At 38.3% G+C, this 20,734-nt stretch overlaps 1 protein-coding gene across 1 annotated transcript in view; it reads right to left on the bottom strand.

Moving 5' to 3' along the window:
* Positions 1-20,734, bottom strand: part of FREM1 (FRAS1 related extracellular matrix 1) — a 178,230-nt gene that overhangs the window by 140,937 nt on the left and 16,559 nt on the right. Inside the window, exons 2-6 of the mRNA XM_089913219.1 lie at positions 16,002-16,096; positions 12,990-13,291; positions 11,200-11,396; positions 6,555-6,878; positions 6,048-6,156 (exon numbers count right to left, since the gene is read on the bottom strand). Coding sequence (XP_089769345.1) covers positions 6,048-6,156; positions 6,555-6,878; positions 11,200-11,396; positions 12,990-13,291; positions 16,002-16,096 — 1,027 coding nt within the window. The remainder of the gene's footprint in view (positions 1-6,047; positions 6,157-6,554; positions 6,879-11,199; positions 11,397-12,989; positions 13,292-16,001; positions 16,097-20,734) is intronic.

The raw sequence follows: 20,734 nt of genomic DNA, 5'->3' as shown, positions 1-20,734 counted from the left end.
CCTGGAAGATAAAATAGTGGAAATAACTACTGCAGAGCAGAATAAAGAAAAAAGAATGGAAAGAATTGAGGACAGTCTCAAGAGACCTCTGCGACAACATTAAATGCACCAACATTCGAATTATAGGGGTCCCAGGGAAGAAGAGAAAAAGAAAGGGACTGAGAAAATATTTGAAGAGATTATACTTGAAAACTTCCCTAATATGGGAAAGGAAATAGTTAATCAAGTCCAGGAAGCACGGAGAGTCCCATACATCATAAATCCAAAGAGAAACACACCAAGACTTATACTAATCAAACTATCAAAAATTAAATACAAAGAAAAAATATTAAAAGCAGCAAGGGAAAAATAACACACAAGGTAACCCCCATAAGGTTAACAGCTGATCTTTCAGCAGAAACTCTGCAAGCCAGAAGGGAGTGGCAGGACATATTTAAAGTGATGAAGGGGAAAAACCTAAAACCAAGATTACTCTACCCAACAAGGATCTCTTTACAGACAAGCAAAAGCTAAGATTCAGCACCACCAAACCAGCTTTACAACAAATGCTAAAGGAACTTCTCTAGGCAGGAAACACAAGAGAAGGAAAACACCTACAATACCAAACCCAAACAATTAAGAAAACTGTAATAGGAACATACATATCGATAATTACCTTAAATGTAAATGGATTAAATGCTCCAACTAAAGACACTGACTGGCTGAATGGATACACAAACAAGACCCATATATATGCTATCTACAAAAGACCCACTTCAGACCTAGGGACACATACAGACTGAAAGTAAGGGGATGGAAAAAGATATTCCATGCAAATGGAAATCAAAAGCTGGAGTAGCAATTCTCATATCAGACAAAATAGACTTTAAAACAACGACTATTACAAGAAGTAAAGAAGGACACTACATAATGATCAAGGGATCAATCCAAGAAGAAGAAATAACAATTGTAAATATTGATGCACCCAACACAGGAGCACCTCAATACATAAGGCAAATACTAACAGCCAGAAGAGGGGAAATGGACAGTAACACAATCATAGTAGGGGACTTTAACTGCCCATTTTCAGCAATGGACAGATCATCCAAAATGAAAATTAATAAGGAAACACAAGCTTTAAATGATACGTTAAACAAGATGGACTTAGTTGATATTTATAGGACATTCCATCCCAAAACAACAGAATACACTTTCTTCTCAAGTGCTCATGGAACACTCCCCAGGATAGATCATATCTTGGGTCACAAATCAAGCCTTGGTAAATTTAAGAAAATTGAAATGAGACTAGATATCAATTATAGGAAAAAATTTGTAAAAAATACAAACACATGGAGGCTAAACAACACACTGCTTAATAACCAAGAGATCACTGAAGAAATCAAAGAGGAAATCAAAAAATACCTAGAAACTAATGACAATGAAAACACCATGACCCAGAACCTATGGGATGCAGCAAAAGCAGTTCTAACAGGGAAGATTATAGCAATACAATCCTACCTTAAGAAACAAGAGACATCTCAAATAAACAATCTAAACTTACACCTATACCAATTAGAGAAAGAAGAACAAAAAACCCCAAAGTTAGCAGAAGGAAAGAAATCATAAAGATCAGATCAGAAATAAATGAAAAAGAAATGAAGGAAACGATAGCAAAGATCAATAAAACTAAAAGCTGGTTCTTTGAGAAGATAAACAAAATTGATAAACCATTAGCCAGACTCATCAAGAAAAAAAGGGAGAAGACTCAAAATCAACAAATTAGAAATGAAAAAGGAGAAGTAACAACTGACACTGCAGAAATACAAAGGATCACGAGAGATTACTCCAAGCAACTATATGCCAATAAAATGGACAACCTGGAAAAAATGGACAAATTCTTAGACGTGTACAACCTCCAGAGACTGAACCAGAAAGAAATAGAAAATATAAACGGACCAATCACAAGTGTTGAAATTGAAACTGTGATTAAAAATCTTCCAACAAACAAAGCCCAGGACCAGATGGCTTCAAAGTCGAATTCCATCAAATATTTAGAGAAGAGCTAACACCTATCCTTCTCAAACTCTTCCAAAATATAGCAGAGGGAGGAACACTCCCAAACTCATTCTACAAGGCCACCATCACCCTGATACCAAAACCAGACAAAGATGTCACAAAGAAAGAAAACTACAGGCCAATATCACTGATGAACATAGATGCAAAAATCCTCAACAAAATACTAGCAAATAGAATCCAATAGCACATTAAAAGGATCATACATGATGATCAACTGGGGTTTATCCCAGGAATGCAAGGATTCTTCAATATACCCCTATCAATCAATGTGATACACCATATTAGCAAATAAACAGAGAAAAACCATCTGATCATCTCAATAGATGCAGAGAAAGCTTTCGACAAAATTCAACACCCATTTATGATAAAAACCCTGCAGAAACTAGGCATAGAGGGAACTTACCTCAACATAATAAAGGTCATATATGACAAACCCACAGCCAACATCATCCTCAATGGTGAAAAACTGAAAGCATTTCCACTAAGATCAGGAACAAGGACAAGGTTGCCCACTCTCACCACTATTATTCAACATAGTTTTGGAAGTCTTAGCCACAGCAATCAGAGAAGAAAAAGAAATAAAAGGAATCCAAATCGGAAAAGAAGAAGTTAAGCTCTCACTGCAGATGACACGATACTATACATAGAGAATCATAAAGATGCTACCAGAAAACTACTAGAGCTAATCAATGAATTTGGTAAAGCAGCAAGATACAAAATCAATGCACAGAAATCTCTTGCATTCTTATACACTAATGATGAAAAATCTGAACGTGAAATTAAGAAAACACTCCCATTTACCACTGCAACAAAAAGAATAAAATATCTAGGAATAAACCTACCTAAGGAGACAAAAGACCTGTATGCAGAAAAGTATAAGACACTGATGAAAGAAATTAAAGATGATACAAACAGATGGAGAGATATACCATGTTCTTGGATTGGAAGAATCAACATTGTGAAAATGACTACACTACCCAAAGCAATCTACAGATGCAATGCAATCCCTATCAAACTACCACTGGCATTTTTCACAGAACTAGAACAAAAAATTTCACAATTTTTATGGAAACACAAAAGACCCCGAATAGCCAAAGCAATCTTGAGAAAGAAAAACAGAGCTGGAGGAATCAGTCTTCCTGACTTCAGACTATACTACAAACCTACCCTAATCAAGACAGTATGGTACTGGCACAAAAACAGAAATATACATCAATGGAACAGGATAGAAAGCCCAGAGGTAAACCCACGTACATATGGTCACCTTGTCTTTGATAAAAGAGGCAAGAATATACAGTGGAGAAAAGACAACCTCTTCAATAAGTGGTGCTGGTAAAACTGGACAGCTACATGTAAAAGAATGAAATTAGAACACTAGCTAACACCATACACAAAAATAAGCTCAAAATGGATTAAAGACCTAAATGTAAGGCCAGAAACGATCAAACTCTTAGAGGAAAACATAGGCAGAAACTCTATGACATAAATCACAGCAAGATCCTTTTTGACCCAACTCCTCGAGAAATGGAAATAAAAACAAAAATAAACAAATGGGACCTAATGAAACTTCAAAGCTTTTGGACAGCAAAGGAAACCATAAACAAGACCAAATGACAACCCTCAGAATGGGAGAAAATATTTGCAAATGAAGCAACTGACAAAGGATTAATCTCCAAAATTTATAAGCAGCTCAAGCAGCTCAATAACAAAAAAACAAACAACCCAATCCAAAAATGGTTAGAAGACCTAATAGACATTTCTCCAAAGAAGATATACAGACTGCCAACAAACACATGAAAGAATGCTCAACATCATTAATCATTAGAGAAATGCAAATCAAAACTACAATGAGATATCATCTCACACCAGTCAGAATGGCCATCATCCAAAAATCTACAAACAATAAATGGTGGAGAGGGTGTGGAGAAAAGGGAACCCTCCTGCACTCTTGGTGGGAATGTAAATTGATACAGCCACTATGGACAACAGTACGGAGGTTCCTTAAAAAACTAAAAACAGAACTACCATACGACCCAGCAATCCCACTACTGGGCATATACCCTGAGAAAACCATAATTCAAAAAGAGTCATGTACCACAATGTTCATTGCAGCTCTATTTACAATAGCCAGGACATGGAAGCAACCTATGTGTCCATCCACAGATGAATGGATAAAGAATATGTGGCACATATATACAATGGAATATTACTCAGCCATCGTACAGAGTGAAGTAAGTCAGAAAGAGAAAAACAAATACTGTATGCTAACACATATATATGGAATCTAAAAAAAAAAAAAGGTCATGAAGAACCTAGGGGCAAGACAGGAATAAAGAGGCAGACCTACTAGAGAATGGACTTGAGGATATGGGGTGGGGGAAGGGTAAGCTGGGAGAAAGTGAGAGAGTGGCATGGACATATATACACTACCAAATGTAAAATAGATAGCTAGTGGGAAGCAGCCGCATAGCACAGGGAAATCAGCTCGCTGCTTTGTGACCACCTAGAGGGGTGGGAGGGAGGGAGACGCAAGAGGGAAGAGATATGGGGATATATGTATATGTATAACTGATTCACTTTGTTATAAAGCAGAAACTAACACAGTATTGTAAAGCAATTATATTCCAATAAAGATGTTAAAAAAAAATGGTCAGAAGACCTGAATTAACATTTTTCCCAAGAAGACATACAGATGGCAATCAGGCACATGAAAAGATGCTCAACATTGCTAGTCATCAGAGAAATGCATATCAAAACCCCAATGATATATCACTTCACACCTGTCAGAATGACTATCATTCAAAAACAATGCAAATAACAAATGTTGGCAAGGATGTGGCGAAAAGAGAACACTTGTACACTGTTGGTGGGAATGTAAATTGGTGCAGCCACCAAGGAAAACAGTATGGAGGTTTCTCAAAACACTAAAAAATAAAACTGCCATGTGACCCAGCAATCACACTACTTGGGTATACCTGAATAAAACAAAAACGCTAATTGGAAAAGATACATGTGCCCCAATGTTCATAGCAACATTATTTACAATAGCCACTATATGAAAGCAACCCAAGTGTCCATTAACAGATGAATAGGTAAAGAAGATGTGGTTTATGTATACAATGGAATATTACTCAGCCATAATAAAGAATGAGATTCTGACATTTGCCACAATGTGGATGGACTTAGAGCATATTGTGCTTAGTGAAATAAGTCACAGAGAGACAAATACTCAATGTTATCACTTATATGTGGAGTCTAAAAAATAAATGAATATGAAAAAACAGAAACAGACTCACAGATATACAGAACTACGGGTTACCAGTGGGGAAAGGGAAGCAGGGAGGGGCAAGATAGGGAGAGGGGATTAAGAGGTACAAACTACTATGTGTAAAATAAATAAGGTACAAGAATATATTGTACAGCCTAGGGAATACAGCCAATACTTTATAATAACTTTAAATGGAGTATAATATATAAAAATATTGAATCACTATGCTGTACACCTGAAACTAATATAAAATTGTAAGTCAGTTAAACAATTTAAAAAAATAAAACAAAGCAATTTAAACTCTTATTTATGCATTTTCATTGCCATGCAACCCAACTTAACAATAAGACAATGGATTACAGTCTACGCCTTCCTTCGATGCTTCTGAACAATTTTGAGTTGGAGACCTTTTCTCTCCCAGTCCAACTATGCTCAATATCACAAATAGTCACTTTTTTGCCTCAATCAGTGGAAAGGGATCTTTGGCTTATCTCCTCTAAAGGAAAGAACTTAGTTTCAGGACACAAGAATCCTGGATTTAAATTTCTCACCCTGACAGCAGGAAAAACAAAACCAAAAAAATAACTATCTGATACCCTTAACCTGTCTGGTTTCAGTTGCCTCATGTGTAAAATGGGAATAAAGCTACCTTTTTTTCCTGACCCATATACTTTCTTGCCTTCCCTTCAAGACTATGTTGCTTGACTCCTATATTGCACTTTACCTGTGTTCCAGGACACTCTCGGGGCATTTGTGTCTGCTGTTCTGATGGAGATGTGGACAGTAATAGGTGCACTCCTTTCAAAGAAGAAGTCATATACTTCCAACTCCACCTGTAAACAAACAATTGCATATGAACCACACATTGACCATTTATAATATAAAATACCATTATTTCTGGGCTATACACCACGGATGGAGGCAAACCTGATTCAGGTTTCTGCTGTTGCCTGATCTCATTTTTGACAACCTAATCTCACTTTTTCAGGCTGTAGGTCTTGTTCCTTAGTTTATCAGTGTTTTTAACTTTTCCTCTCTGTGAAAGAAGTTCTTAACCCATAATAAGCAAATATGCTAGACATGTTTCCCTGCATTTGCTCAGTAGACTATGTCAGTCCAGCATCAGACTACTAGAGCCTCTCTCAAAGGAGTGGTTCTCCACTGGTGGAGCCTCTTCAAGGACTCTATGAATACCAAATAGGCTAGCAGCTTTGTCTCTCTTCCTTCTTACCTCATAATGTCTCCTCTCAGAATGGCTGCTGTTTGGTGGCTGATAGGCAATTTGCATGTCACTTAGGTCTTTCCAGGTGAAGGAGGACACCGGTCTGGTGTGATCCCACAGGTGAGTCACATAGCCTTGGAGCGGGGCTTTAGTAATGTTGAACACCAGCAAGGGTTTGGGGGTCTCATCCTCTTCACAGTCCAGAACTGATGTAGTCAAAGAGGTCAGGATGAACTGATCCACTTCCAGAATAAACATGGCCATGAATGCAGCCCTTGGAATCTGATTAGGGATGCCAGCTCTGATATAGACGGGTAACCACACACTCTCTGACTTTTGAAGGAGAAAGAAAAGATGAAGGGGGAAACAATATAAATGATGCTATAAAATCAGGGTAAATAGTATGATATTTAACACAAATTTCCTTCACGCCAGCCTAAATATGTGTCTTTTACTGGTGGAGCACACGGAGAACTAATGCTGGGCCCATACCTTAGGAAGCTCAGTGGCCAGAGGCAGAAGAATAATAGTATCTGTGCTGGGATCAGTCTCTAGTCCCTGTTTGCGGCAGGAAGGAATATACGAGCGCTCTCTTGTGGAGCAAATGGGACAGCGGGTTGGTCTAGGGTCATCCTGGACCCTGACCTTTAGGGTGCCTCTGTGAGAAGCCAAAGAATCTGAGCAGAAAGAACCTGGAAGTGGAAATCATATCCTAGGAGTGTCGGGAGGAACTGCAATTGACCAATAAGGCTAGAAATGTACTCTCCCAAGATGAGAGGCCTTCGCAATGGGGGATCTCCAGAGGAACCATGAAATTGCCCAGAGACTAAGAAGCAGCTTGAAACATCTGCCAGACTCAGAGAGCATGAAGTCATATTCCATCAGTGCCTGATCCAATAAGACCTCTCTCTCCAAACTTCTCCAAACCACCCACCCCCCAGCCTGGAAATTCAGAAACCAGTCAGCAAGGCACAAAGAAAGAGAGAAACAGAAGAAGACAACCCCACCCCCTTCTCACTGCGTGATTTATAAAGACAAAGGAGTGATATGCTGAGACAGCACAGAGTTTACACTACTTAGTCTTCACGAGCCATTGAAAAACATTTGAAGATTTATAATTTAAACAAGAATGGGGAAATTACAGTATGAAAGGACTGGTGCCGAACAATAAGACCAATTAAACCTAGAGTTAAGCCTAAATAAATGTTATTTGAAACATACTAACAAAATGGATACAAATGTCAAAAGAGTGTACTTGAAATAAAAGATGATGCAAGCAATCATAAGGTATAAAAATGACAAACTGGAACTAAAGCTGCAGATTATATTAACCAAGCCTGCTGGTGAGTAATTGCAGTGAGAAAGGATAAATAGGATCAATGCTCATAATATATAGGAAGGAGGTAAAAGACTTCATTTTTCACTTTAAATGTTAAAAATATAGGTTAAAGAATTTTTTAAATTTAGAAATGAATTTTAAATTGGGATAAAGATTTTTCAAATAAGTAAAGATAAAGGCTAAGAAAATATAAACTAGAGTGCAAGATAATTTCTTTTAACTAGCAATAAAGCAGAAAACAAGATGACAGAAAAAACCCCACAGATATCCATTATTACAGAAATATAGCCTATATTCTCTTGTTCAAGACAAATATTCTGAAATTTAAACATCCAATTATATCTGCCTCACCAGAGAGGCACTTAAAATTATATACAAAGATTAAAAGTAAAAGGATGATCCTAACTTATCATGTAAAGTTTGCAGTTGTAACCATAAGAATTTCAAAGAGAGATGAATTCAAGGCAAGAAACATTAAAAAGGACAGTGTGGGCAGCTGACAGTGATAAAATGTACAAGACAAAGATTCTTATAAGCATCACTATATTTAATACCATTCTGGCCAAACCAGTGGAGAAAACAGTAGAAAAAAGAGGAATAATTATAGAAAAAGAAAGGAAAAAATTATCATCATTAGTGAAAGATGTAATTATGGTCTTTAAAAGCCCAAAGAATTGAAAAATTTTTAGAATAATTGAATTCAAGAAAGAAGCTAGACAAAAGAAGATTAGTCCAAGAAATAGCTCTCCTATCTATCATTGGTAACCAATGAGAAGAAATAGTGGAGGAAAAGAAGACTAGTCATAATAATTTAACAAAAACAAATTGTCTAGGACTGGACTTAAGTGTGCACAGCTGACATGAAGAAAACTACAAACTTTACAGAAACATATCAAATATCATTTGCCTCGATGAAGTTAGATAACTTTTGTCTGGATGAGACAACTCAATATGGAAATGTTCCAATATTCCAATTCTTCCCAAAATAATTTATAGTTTTAATCCAATCCTGATAAAAAATATTTAGGGGCTTTTTAAAAAAACTAACAAATATTTAATTACTTGCCTAGAACTAAGAATAGGTGAGAATGGATAAGAAAATTTTGAAGAGGAAGGACTCATGGCTATGAGGAAGGACCTGCCTGTAAAATGTTAAAGTCTATTATAGACCTTTTATATTTAGAATAATATGGTACTGGCACAAGAATAGGTAGGCAAATCTAAGGAACAAAAGAGCTAGCCTTGAAATAGACACATAATATCTTTCTATACAACAGAAGACTCATCTAAAAACATGTCCATTATTCAACAAATAGTGTTGAAAATTTTGGCTACTTGGAAAAAACTGTTCTGTGTTTCACAATATGATAAAATTCATTTCAGGCAGAATAAAAAGGCAAAAATAAACAGGAAAATGTTTTTAAATCTATAAGAAATTACGGGTGAACAGTCATTTAGTCACTTGATGAGGAAGGACTATACCAGCATAAAAATTAAAAAATAGCAAGATACAAAACTTCAAATATAGTATAAATTCAGTTCCATAAACTAACTCTGGTGTGCAAGCCTCCCCACTCACTCTGTGTGTGTGTTTGTGTATGTGTGTGTAAGGGTGTATATATATAAAAATGGTGGAAATACCCCTAGTTTTGTTTTCTTATTTTTCTTTCTGTGCTTTTAAAAAAAAATCCTCTGCTGTTGAGCATATTACTTTTATATCTGTTTGTGACATGCCAAATTGACTATGGAATAGGTTAATTCTAAGTAATACAGGAAGGTCATTTTAAAGGGGAAACTCCTAATAAAACTGATCTGAAAACATAAAACCCTTTATCAATATACAGACGAAAAAGAAGAAAAATCAATTAGGAAGAAAAATGGCTCTAATTTTTTTTTACAGATACAAAAAAGCATTAAAAGGGAAAGGAGCTTGACCTCAAAACAAACAGAAGACACATACTAGTCGTTAAGAGACGTAGAGTTTAGTCTTGACTCAGCCAGGCATGTATAGTCAAGGTTCGCGAGGTTCACGATTTCTCTGGCTACCACTATAAAACAAGGGGCTTGGGCTAAGCCAATTATTTCCAAACCTGGCTGATGATCAGTTTTTTCACTAGCAAAATATGTATAGAGGTTATTACGTGTCCAACTTTGTGCCAAGTGCTTTATAAGCATTATCTCATTTAATCCTCTCAATAAGAAGTACTACCATGCCCATTTTAAGATTTTTAAAATGAGGCATAAAGTACAAAGCCACACAGCTAGTTAACATTTGAACCCAGGCAACCTGGGCCCAAAGTCATGCTCTTAACTGTTAATGTTAGACTCAAATCTATTCTTTCAAAGCTCCCCAAGTGATTTACCTGATCAGTTTGACCAGACTACCTCACGGTTTTTCCAAATCTCAATTATAAAATTCTATAATCCTGTTTACTCATTTCCTTATCATTCCGTGTTTTATTAATTCCTGTGGTAATAATGTTCAATATTTGACTGGGTCTGTTAGGAGAAATCCTAGTGAGAAGTCAGCCTGTGAAAGACGGAGGTCTTCCACAAATGTCATCTCAGATCATCTTAAATCAGCACAAAATCTGAGCTGTTTCAGCAGGTACACAGTCACCCCAGCTTCCCAAATAAACAAGTTACAGCATACATGAATTAAGAGAATAGCATGTCAAATCTCTTATATAGGCTGATTTCACTTTCTGTCATCGTTTCCATGGGAAGAGATCAAAGGAAAGAAAAGGCAGGAGGATGTAAAAGAGATTGGAAGATGCAGGAAGCCCTTGGGGGGCTGTCTCCTTGACAACCCGGTCCTCCAACTCAAAGTCTGAAAGAGTGAAAATGATATCATCTGCCACAGCCATAAAAGTAGGACTGAGCTCCCCCTCTCTCCCAGATTCCTGTGGCCTTGCAGAGTGGGTGGGTGGACCCTCTGATTTCCTCTAACAGATGAAAGGAGGTCTAATAAAGGAGTAAATGAAGCATCAAAGAGTAGGAGTTACAAACGCAGAAATGGCAATCTGAAGAATACTGAAGGGAACGGGAGAAGAAAGTTAGCATGTAACCTGACCCAGGTCCTTTCTAAGCTGCTTCAGTGATGATAGAGCTACAAGAGAGCCAGAGAAGGGAAACTATGTACTGATACTATATACAAAAGCTACTGTTTCAAGCACGTACTGGCAGAACAAGTCTGCAGTTCGCTGAGCTGTTCTACCCACAACCATACAGGAACCAGCACGAGCGCCCCTGTGGAACTGGCTTTCTTGCTGTGGATCAGCTGGGGACACAGACACATAACCCCACAGACTCTACCTTGTATATGATTTTACTCCTGCTATCTGTGAGGTCCAGTCGGATGGAGATGTAATCAATGTGCGGAGAAGGGGGACTCAGATGTTGATATCGAAGCCCCGACAGCAAGAACTCCTCACAGCTCACTTTGAGACTTCCTATTTTCTTCAGTCCCAGGGGACATCTGCCACCAGGACACTTCAGTTCTGTTCCCAGTTCTAGAATGTACAGCAGTGAATTAAGAGAGTCACTTGTACATTAATGATTCTAAAATTTAAAAACCCATCCTCCCTCCCATGGGTACTCATTCCCTCTCACTGCCCAAAGACTACTCACATGTACCCTCCAATCATTCACTGAGTAGGTTGTCATTTTCTTGAAAACCTGTCATTGCCTTTACTGAAAAGAACAGTTGACCAATTATCCAATCAGGTTCTTAACCACCAAAAGTGACCAAGAGAAAAAATATATAAAATGCATTTTCTGGTGCTGGACCATCTTTGACTAATAGGCTCATTGTAGGCCTTCCACTGTCCTGCTCTGGTCTTCCTTTACAGCATCCACTTCCATGGTACCATCATGCCATCTCTGCTAGAATATTCTACTCACTGAAATTCACTCCCCTTAGTGCTTGTCACACACTCAAATCCTGAAAACCTTTTCAGGTCGACTTAATCTTTTTACTAAACCTTTCTTCAAATATTCATTGACCACCTGAGCCAACCTGCTGTCTCCCACTGAAAACCACAGTCATCTCTCCAATACATAGTCTTTTGTCTCTGTCCAACTGCATTTTTCACTCCTGCACAGTATATGATACTCACAGGCCACTTATTTTTCTAGTGGCCTTTTGCACATTTCCCTGATGTACAAAATGGGTATCCTACTTCCTACCCTGTGAAGGCTGTGAAGACCAAATGAGATGACTTATTGTGCATGTTTTCAGCTATAAATTTCTGTCCAAATTCAAGGTATTATTGTGACCATGATTTTCCCTTATATTTTTTGCTCTTCCCACAGTGCCTAGAATGCTATTATGCATCTAGGAGGTGCCCAAAATGTGATAATTAAATGAATAACAGAAAGAACGTTATCCATTAACTTTTCCTGATTTAAACCATGGCTGCTGCCCACCAGCTCTACCTCAAACCTGCTCCAAGTCTAGTAATACTTAGTAAATTCACCAGCTACTTTTGCTACCACTGCCATTGCTACCTACTTTTTTTTTTTTTTTTTTTTTGCGGTACGCGGGCCTCTCACTGTTGTGGCCGCACCCGTTGCGGAGCACAGACTCCGGACGCTCAGGCTTGGCGGCCATGACTCACGGGCCCAGCCGCTCCGCGGCATGTGGGATCCTCCCAGACCGGGACACGAATCTGTGTCCCCTGCATCGGCAGGCGGACTGTCAACCACTGCGCCACCAGGGAAGCCCTGCTACCTACTATTAATAATAACAGCTGACAGTTTCCGAGCACTTGCTATGAGCCAGACACTGTGTTAAGCACTTTGTGTGTGATCTCATTCACTCCCATCTTTATACAATCCTATGGAACAGCCACTATCCTTGTCTGTTTTACAGAGACTTAGACAGGTTAAATAATTCGCCTAAAAGCACACAGGGAATAAATAGCAGAGGCAGTTTTCAAGCCCGGGTTTTTCCAATTCCAAAGTCTACACTCTTAACCACTAACTTACATTTTTCAACCAGCTACAAATTATATTAAGTAAAAATCTTTGTCATGGTAGAAGATGACCATTTACAGATCTGTCAGCTTTAGTAACATCCAGATAAGTATTAAAACATATCATACGAGACTCAGGGAAAAAACTGTGTGGCTGATCTCCACGAGGTTCTTCCGGCCAGGGCTCCACCACAACCAGCTGGCCATGAGCTGGCAGCCGAGTTCCCACAGGGTCCAGCCTGACTGTACACTCCAGACTAGCCGTCCTCTCATAATCAAACCTGAGCAGGTTTTTATCAATGGCTCGGGACAGGCCATAGAATTCAGACACCTCCAGTACATTGTCACTCATACGGATGATGTTACAGTCTGGTTCCAGGAGATAGACCCGCAGGATAAAGGTTTCCGTGAAGGTGTCTGTCTCAGTCAATCTGTGGACAGAACAGAGCAAAGGCAATATTATTGGTGCCCAGGTACTTCTGATATTGTGTACTAACTTGGCTGGAAGCTTAAAGATTGGCTCTCACACAATCAGTGTATCAGGTAGAGTGTGGATTTTATTTTATACCCTACTCCCAACCTCTCTCTTCTTTTCCCTTCTTCTCCTTACCTTGGTGACAACTCCTTTTTCCGTTACTTCCCTTTCCAATGACCCTTCTTTTAACACCTTCTCTCATATCCATCATTGACACTGGTACTTAATGACTGCTATGAGCTCAGAGTCCCTTCTCTAGCATGTGTGCAACTTAAGAGTATCCAGCATGTATAACTTATGGATTGACTTTTAATTCAGGAGTGAGGGGGTGAGGGGTTTCTGAGGCATCAAGGCCTTTTTGCTCTTCAGAAATGCCACTACATGAATAGTCATTTACAGTCTAGTTGGGGTGCTCTGCTCAGCGCCTGGCATATAAAGGGTATTCAGTGATGGTTACCTCTATTCCCTTCATTCCCTTAGTGACTATGTTTTCTGGATACTTACAGAGACTAGCAGATATGGGTTGTCACTCTTTACTGAAGGGAGAAAATTAATGGGTGATGGGTGTGTATCAATTATGCAGCTCCTAACTGATGTGCGTTCACGATGGCCCGGGCAGATACTAAACTCTTTATGAAGAGTATATCATTCAGTCTTCACAGGAATCTATCGTAAGTGTTGTTAATCCCATTTTACAGATAAGGAAACAGGCACAGGGAGGTCAAGTAGCTTGCCAAAAGGGCTAGAGACAAGGTAAGAGGGTAATAAACATGCTCTCTGGTTTTCTGCCTCCAACTCCTCTGAATATTCTATTCTAAATCCTCAAGACCAGGGAAATTGACAGGTCCTCTAACTCTGCTCTTCATGTGTGCTCCTCTACCCTCCCCATCCCTCAGAAACTCAAGGAAGAAAGAAGTAGGAACAGCTAGAATTCATTAGCTTTTCCAGCCCTTCCCAGCAAGCTCTTTGAAGCTAATTTGTTTTTTAACTTTAAAGTCTTAGGAAAATCAAACAGCCTTGTATGCTGATTGCATAGCTTCCTAAGGAACCCTTTGGTGCCATCGCATTTCCTGAGCACAGCATTTGGTGCACCCCTCTCTTTCGGCACTTATCATTCTGAATCACAGTTAGCGACCCATCTTTTGCATGAGACCATGAGAACCAGTCTATGTCTCCTCATGTTTTTGTTTCCTATGTCTAGCATGGGCCTAACCTATAGCAGATGGTCATAAGTGTTTATAGGATGATTCACTGTGCTACAAAACTCTAGACTCATATTAGTCTAGTACTTAAGGGAAATTCATGCTGCCGTATTTTAGCCAAATACTCTTAAAAGCAACAAAAACCAAGTAAAAAACTATATAAGGCCTACTCCACCTACACTGAATTCTCAGTTCCTTCTATAAAGTGAGCAATACCATAACCATGAGCTTATATTTTTTTAACATCTTTATTAGAGTATAATTGCTTTACAGTGGTGTGTTAGTTTCTGCTGTATAACAAAGTGAATCAGCTATACGTTTACATATATCCCCACATCCCCTCCCTCTTGAGTCTCCCTCCCACCCTCCCTACCCCACCCCTCTAGGTGGTCACAAAGCACCAAGCTGATCTCCCTGTGCTATGTAATTTTAAATTAACTTTTTATTTAGATATAATTCACAGACACTAAAATTTACCTTTTTAAAGTTTATAATTCAGTGGTTTCTAGTATATTCATAAGGTTATGTAACCACCATACTCCCTAATTCCAGAACATTTTTATGAGCCCCCCCACCATAAAAATCCACACCCATGAGCATGAACTCCCCATTCACCCCTTCCTCAACAGCTGGCAACCACTAATCCACTTTGTCTTTATGGATTTGCCTTTTCTAGGCATATCATATAAATGAAATTACACAATATGTGACCTTTTGTGTCAGACTTCTTTCACTTAGCATAATGTTTTCAAGGTTCATCCATGTCGTAGCATGTATCAGTACTTCATTCCTTTTTATGGCCGAATAATATTCCATTGTATGGATATACCACATCATGTTTACACATGCATCCGTTAGATTGTTTCAACTTTTTGGCATTTATGAAACATGCTGCAGTGAACATCTGTGTATAAATTTTTGTGTAAACATATCTTTTATTTCTCTTATGTATATATGTATATTTAGGAGTAGAACTGCTGGGTCATATGGTCACTTTGTCCAACTCTATAATTGATTTTTTGAACCTTTTTAAAATATAATATGTTGAAAACTAGAAGATATTGCACTTCTAATAAATAAGCAGTTGATAATCAAAAAGAAGAATTTCATTCACTTTTGGAATATATTTTCCTCCTAATTCTCATTAACAATTTGTAGTTTATAATCTCCATTTTTTATCATAAGTGGGGAATTGAATGACCAGAGATACCCATACAAAAACTCTAAAGGGAAACAGGAGAGGGCTAATAATTTGCCACAGAAATGCCCCAAGGAAGATGATATAAATAAAAGTAACTGAAAGGTTGCTACAATTCTTGCCTCACCCACTCAGGTCTCCAGTTCCTACTGCAAATTACTTGTTTGAAATCTAGTAACTCCCATCATAATATCATCTATCCAAAGAAAAAGAAGTACACAGAGTGGTTATCTGCTAAGAATGAACAATGCTTCTATGCTGCTTACCTGTAAAGTCTAAGCTTCACTGTGTCTTCATCAAGAATTGGGCAACCATTGTGAGTATACTTTACTTCATTGGGAAGGAAATGGCAGTCAAAGACCTAGTTCACATGAAGAAATGGATACACATCTGTGAGAAAACTGGTACATTTTTTAATTTTTCCAGCAGTAAAGTACTGCCTGAAGAAATTATGGTCTCTTAGCATTGTGTGTGTGTGTGTGTGTGTGTGTGTGTGTGTGTGTGTGTGTGTTTTAACCATCACCACCTCTACCCACCCCCATGCCTATGACCATCCTGCTTATATAGCTGTGTTTTGCTTTGAGAATATCTAAATTATGAAAATCCAAGCAGGTCAGGCAGATAAATTAAGCAGTGATTATCTCTAAGTAACTATCTTTTTCCAGTGTATAGTACATTTAAAATATGGTTCCATTTTTCAAAATGTTATTTACCAACACCATAGCAACTGAGTCAGAGAGGTCTACCTCTGTGTATGTAGAAACAGGCATGCATTACCCCACATACAAACACGCTGTATTAGCTCTGTATTTTTTTCTTCTCCTTTTACTGCTTTCCTTTCCGAATAGTGTTTTTATATTTAAAAATGAAGCCACTTACTACAGACACTATTGTGGTCGATCAGAGCCAAACACGACCCACAGATGTTTCTCATTTACTTGCAAAAGACTGCTTTTATTAGTAACGTAATAGCAGAAATGACTGATGAGACAAATAACAATGTCAAGGCAATTTTCTCTATTCAAACAAAATTATAATTAACTGTATCACCTCACTCAGAACCACTAAGGATTGCTAATTGTTATATTCTGGGAGTCATAGTTTTTAAAAGAAGAGTTTTCTCTTCCATTCACACCATGACCCTCATTATGCCCGATCTGACTTGGTAGAGTTCTAAGAAATACCCTCGAGGTATTCACATATCATCATTGTTGAGTTCATGCTATTTAGCCTGTACCTTGTTACAGCCTCAAACATTTACAAACAACATAATCCTCCCTGAGAAGACTTTCTCACTAATACAAATGATCGTTTCCTACAGACATCTTTGGTTCCTCTTTTTAATTGACAACAAGGAAGGAGATAAAGGAAAGACCTTTCCCGTATCATTGACAGATAGTCACTGTAACAAAGAGACAATCTGCTTTGTTAAAAGAAACATCTGTTTTATGTTTCATAATATGTTTTCCTTTTATAAAAGGCGACAACCATAATTCCATAAATTTACTAACTAAAACAAAGGAGAGCTAAATCCTTTTCTAATTACTGTCTAGCTTTGTTTTTTTCCACTTCAACTGCTTTTCAATTACAATTTATAATTAAATTGTCACACATTCCTAACTCATTACTCATTAATGACAGCAAACTGGTTCAAACTAGAGATATTTTCTTACTTCTGCATTTCCTATTCAAAAGAGTGAGCTCAGTACTAAACGGGGGTGCTTTTCCACCCAGGAAATTTCTTGCTTTGGGTCAGGGGTGAGAAGTACTGTGAGTGGGTAAGTCTTGTCCTAAAACATGAGGAAAACATATTGCCATCAACCTTCTCTAATTGACTATCTCGAGAAGGTTATCGAGACAGAAGGTACTCGTGTGCACCAAGTGAAATCTCTTTCCAAATAGCCAATAGGAAAATGAACCTGTTGGTCCTACGACAAACTTCAGTAATGGAATGAAAACACTGACTGAACAGATGTTAAACAAAACATTTTCTGTACAACTCACATGAAACGGTTCATTACACAGCAGGGTGCTGTTAATACAGTCATCTCGCTAGGAATGGGCCCAAATAAGCCTGCTTTCAACTTACTAGTAAGCTCTATTAAAGAGTAATGTTTAGGATGTGTGTGTATGTGTGTGTGTGTCTGTGTGTGCATAATTGGCTTGGCTATGCTTGGCTGTGTTTAATTTCAAAAACTCCATAAGAAATCAATCCCTGGGGAGAACTGCATCAACCTGAATTTAGTACAGCTACATATTGCAAAAAAGCAGTTTTCACTTAGGGATTTTGTTTTTGTTGAAATTATCATAATGAAAAAATAGGATCACCAAGTGGTTTGAGAAACAAAGTTTTCCGGACATACAGATTTCATGATAGTACCCAGTTCTCATATTTGACCAAAAGGCAACGAAACTCCACATTTTAATGGACTCCTTTCCACAGAATAACTGTTAGCAGCTATATATCACATATTTACTTTAGATGATATAAATCTGTTTGAGATGTCAGATGTACCTCTGGATAGACATACACTAAACATTATCTTTTAATCAGCACATTAGAGGACCCTTTGGGGATGTTTGGAGCCCTGCCCCTTTGCCTTGCAATGCAGACTTCCCTAAATCAGACAGATATGTTGTTTCTGTTCCACATTGTCTTTCTAGTAATGGATTTTTGCCAGAAAATCAGAGAAAGTTTGAAAATGAGACAACTTAGAGATCTATCACAACACTTGATCCTTGTGACCAAATAAATGTTTTACCTAGTTCTAGTCATGTGGATCCCTTTTTGCTCTCCAGTGCCTCAGAGCTAGCCACATAGTGAAGACTATTAAAATATCACTGAAAATGATGTTATTTTTCATTACTCTCATAGAAAGTGCTATATGAAGCACTTTAGAAGTCATAGGCTATTTGGGATGGGGAGAGGATATCCCCAGAGGCTGGTTTAAGTAACAGGAGATCCTCCCCAAAATGCTTTCTAAGGAGGGAGAATCTGGTGAATAATAGGCCTTTGGTTTTGCATGCTTGGGGCCAGAGCTTAATACAGCTGGACCATAGATTACCCCAGTGCGCTATAAGGAGGAATTTTTCCTCTCTTCTTATCTCACAAAATATATCCAGCCTTACTTCTAAATAAATGTTGCACACATTTTTTTAATATATTGCTTGGAAGGGTTACCAAATTATCAGTTCATCAGTCTTTATAAGGCATCCACCTTTTTCCATATAGCCCTGGGTCTCTGCTCTATCAGGGATCCCAGACATCTAGGATTCGGGTCCTATTTTGCTGCTCCCCAAAACTCCAAGGATTTGCTTTTGACCCCCGTGCCTGTAGTTAGGGCTCCACGGCCTGCTGCTGAGCCTATTCGTGTCACCTACTCATCGCATTTAGAGCATTGGGGCTCCAGACATGAGCTATCCCAGGCGTCTCCTTTATCCCTAACTTATAGGTGCCAATCAAACACATTTTCCAGCATAAGTTATGTTGGGTGAAAGTGGGGAGATGTTGCACTTACCACACAAATGGGAAAACCAGGGTGACCTGGGTCCATGAGCACATACTAACATTTTTTTAGATGCCCATCTGAAGCTCATTGACTGACAAAGGAAAAACTCACAGGAAACCGGAGGGAGACATTTAGTCACAGTCACATGAGCCATACTCCCAATGTGAGAGCCTGCCATAGCATTCTGATGTGTTTCAGAATCAGACTATAACTGTAATGGAAGTAAAGGAAATGTCTAGAGATGTCAACTTGAGCTAGCATCTATCTCAGTCTCTTTAGTTCATCTTTATGACATCTAATACCACTTTTGAATAAGCCGATAGAATAGTTTTTTAGCCAAATAGAGAGGAAGAGGAAGAACATTAATGCTCACAGTTCAGCAAACAGAAATGCTGTATTTTGCTAGGAGCAGCAGCCATACCCAGCATTGAATATTCTGAAAACTGTTTTCCTTGAGAAGAAAGTTAAACCACAGTAGGAACAAGTAATAAGACCAGAAGCAATTTTCTATTGTGTATAAAGATAAGCTCTTTAAGCAAATGTATGATAATACAGACCTTCCTAAACCCAGTGAATTAGAGGGTGACTCCACCCTACAAAAGGATTGAGCACAGAACATCCTTAAATGACAAGGTCTCCATGGTAGTGATTAAAGGGAAAAAAAAATTTTATGAAGACATTTTTGAAGAACAATGAATATTTAAAATGAAGTGTCTTCATATATCATTTCCAGATCTCTTCCCTTACTCAAGGGAACGTTCAAGGGATGGTAATAGATTAAAATGTCTTTGTGTTTAACTTTTGGTATTCTGCAGTCACAAATGTGTCCTAAAGATGTCCTGAAACCCTGATATCTTATCCAAAGGCACTCTGGCCATGGGTGAGATAATTTGGGGGCAGGAATAGTCCCATAAAGACTGACCATATCACACCACACAGGAGATTGCCCACTCCAACCCGTTTTCATTCTCTCTCCCTCTCGTTTACTTCTCTCTCTCTCTCTCTCTCTCTCTCCCCCTCGTTCTGTTTTTTTCTCTCTCTCCCCTAAGATTCTCATAGAGTGGCCATGTACCTAAAATAAGATGTGATTCCCTTACCATTATGCCTTTTCCTGGCTGATTAGCTGTTTTATAAGGTCAAAGAGCAGGTAATATTTACACAAGATTTCGTCAATAAGAGAGGATAAATGGGAAAGACTTGTCAATTTGGTGCATTACTAATTTTAAAAATGCATCCATCCATATCTGTTCGAACCATCCTTCCTCCAGAGGGGCTGACATAAATAGGAGTAACTCCTGTTGGTTTCAAGGCTGTAATCCACAGTCACCCAAGAACATTCAAAAAACAGGTTTGACCAATCTCAAATCATTACCTCGTACACCTGAAACTAACATTATATGTCATTATACCTCAAAAAAAATTTTTTTAACAGGTTTCACCTTGCATAGAAAAAACAGTGCAGTATTATGCCCGCTAACTGCAACTCCACC

This window comes from Delphinapterus leucas, chromosome 6, assembly GCF_059928025.1.
Source record: "Delphinapterus leucas isolate spDelLeu-1000000601 "Yukka" chromosome 6, BTC_Dleu_Yukka2, whole genome shotgun sequence".
Classification (NCBI taxonomy): Eukaryota; Metazoa; Chordata; class Mammalia; order Artiodactyla; family Monodontidae; genus Delphinapterus; species Delphinapterus leucas.
This window is presented reverse-complemented; position numbering and strand designations above follow the sequence as displayed.